This window comes from Protomyctophum bolini (assembly GCF_963924005.1).
Source record: "Protomyctophum bolini genome assembly, chromosome: 11".
NCBI classification, from domain to species: domain Eukaryota; kingdom Metazoa; phylum Chordata; class Actinopteri; order Myctophiformes; family Myctophidae; genus Protomyctophum; species Protomyctophum bolini.
The window spans coordinates 12,847,461-12,849,903 of record NC_137872.1 but is presented as its reverse complement, the minus strand read 5'-3'; the positions used below and the strand labels follow the sequence as shown (position 1 = coordinate 12,849,903).

The following is a 2,443-nucleotide window of genomic DNA, read 5'->3' as shown; positions in this document are numbered from 1 at the left end:
CACTATACTAGCCCTATGCTATACTATTTCACCGTTTACCTTGTTAATTAATTTAACTTAAATTAACATTTTTTGCGGTTACAGACTCAATTCTTTCTGACAAATAGCCTACACATGCAGACTCGTTGTCATTCCATGCGTAAAGAGGCATTTGACTGAATGGAGCTGTAAGTTTTGATTGATGGGATGATGAGAATGGGCTGTTGGCTGGTAGCGCTCCCTGGTACCTCTGCGTCGTTTCCATTGGTCAGGAGCCGTTTCCTCGTGGCTCAACATGACATCACAGCCACCCGACCCACACATCGCTGCAGCTCTAACAGGAAAGGCAGCAAAGGATCCAGAAGATGCTGGACATCTAGGGAAGACGGACACTTTTATACGCTTTACACACATTCCCCGCGACCGTTTTCTCGCGTAAAAAAGGTAGGATATCCGTTTGGATTGCGGTGCGTCGGTGCGGATGTCTTGTGGCTTGGAAAGGTTGTTTGGTCGATTTAGCAAAGTAGGAGGAGGCTCCGTGCGCGGATTGTACGTTCACTTTTTTTGTGAATGGAGATGACTTGCGCGTAAACATCTGTCCCTCTTCAATAACATAACTATCATTCTCGCCACCTGTTGTCAGGTGGGATTGGCTCTGTCCGCGGAGCTCTACTAACTATGACATTGGACTTCGACCTCATGGAAGACATTGTTATCGACGTGGTGGGAGAGGGGCTCAAGGAGAACGGAGAGGAGCACCACCACTTAGCCGTGGATGAAGACCCCGACACGGAGACGTCGGCGGTGTCCTCCGGTAGCCAGGGCAACAAGGACAGGGACAGCTACAGCCCACAGTCCAGTGACAGTCCTGCGAACAAGACCAAGAGTCCCACGTCGGTGAAGCCTCCGTACTCCTACATCGCTCTGATCACCATGTCCATACTGCAGAGTCCCAAGAAGCGGCTCACTCTCAGCGAGATATGTGACTTTATCAGCCACCGCTTTGCCTATTACCGCGAGAAGTTCCCGGCCTGGCAGAACTCCATCAGACACAACCTGTCCCTCAACGACTGCTTCGTCAAGATGCCCAGGGAGCCCGGCAACCCGGGCAAGGGCAACTACTGGACGCTGGACCCCAACTCGTCGGATATGTTCGAGAACGGAAGCTTTCTGCGTCGGAGGAAGAGGTTCAAGCGGCAACACTTTCGATTCGGAGTCCTCAAGGAGCAGCACCTGGAGCCCAGCGGATACCACAACTTCCCGCACGCGTACGGACTCAACGCGGCCGGTCTGCAGCTACCCAGCCTGGAGCTATACCCGCTGGGCTTCCATCACCACGTGCACTCGCCGTGCGGCCCCGCCACCATCCCACCTGTCAGCAGCATCCTGCCGGCGCTCTCCAACTTCTTCTCCCGGAATGCCCTCGCGGCCAAGGCGTTCCTGCAGTCCCAACAGCTTCATCCCTCCGCCGTGGTGGAGCCCTTTCCCCCGGTGCAGTGTCCTGCGTTCCCGTCTCCCCTGAGCTCCAGCGCGCCACACTACCCTTCCCATCACGCGCTGTTCCACCCGGCGGCGTCTCCGCATCTCCTCAGTTTACACCAAGAATATCACAAATTACAGACTCAGCGCGCCACGTCTGACCTGGTCAAACATTTGAATAGTGCTCACGAATAGTTTCTGTTATGTCACTCTCTGGGTGATCTCTTTAATCATTGTTTCGTTTGTAATCTCTCAGGAATTAAGGGACAGTCGAAGAAGCACACTCCACCGGTGTTGGAAATTGGACGGATTTGTAAAATACTAAAATGAGACTGTTGTAGATATGTTTAAAGCAATTCCTCCCTACATTGCTGGCACGTTTTTTATTTTAACATGTGGCGCTTTTATTTGATTATGAAATATAGTTGTTCGTTAAAATATTTAATTGACGAGTTTCCCAGAATTTCTTTTGGAAAGAAATAAAATAAAAAATGATTATTTAAAAGTATGCTTTCAGTTGCATCTTATTATTCAAATATAGGTTTAATATTATTCAAGTTTTGAAGCCTATACATAATAGAAATGTTTAAAAAAAATCTTAATTACTCACTCATCTCATATATTTCTAGTTTTGTTTACATATTTTATTATTTATTTATAGGAAATTGGCTGAAATTTAGTTTAGGCCTATTACAATTGTCATGAATAATAATAATAATAATAAAATACCAAGTTAATATTATAGAAAATGCGCAAGAGATCTTTGATGAGTTGACAAGTGAGGCTGACTTGAAATTGAGAGAAATGTGTCATGCCAATATACAAAGAATATTTATACAACAAACGAACATGCTTTGCGAGATTAAGATATCTAAACAAGTGGGATTTTGTACTTGTTGAATATAGCCAATATAGCCATAAACCACTTTCAACATGGCGTCCTTATTTTGGACATGCATGTCATTAGGCCAAATGTTCAAACATT

At 46.3% G+C, this 2,443-nt stretch overlaps 1 protein-coding gene across 1 annotated transcript; it reads left to right on the top strand.

The window, feature by feature from the left end:
* Positions 1 to 233: 233 nt before the first annotated feature.
* Positions 234 to 1,826, top strand: foxd7 (forkhead box D7). Its single transcript, XM_080774994.1, has one exon. The coding sequence runs from the start codon at positions 658 to 660 to the stop codon at positions 1,651 to 1,653; it is 996 nt and encodes a 331-aa protein (XP_080631120.1). The 5' UTR covers positions 234 to 657; the 3' UTR covers positions 1,654 to 1,826.
* The last annotated feature ends 617 nt before the right edge of the window (positions 1,827 to 2,443 follow it).

Coding starts and splice junctions, on each gene's coding strand:
- foxd7 (XM_080774994.1), top strand. CDS start 658: ATGACATTGGACTTCGACCTCATGGAAGACATTGTTATCGACGTGGTG.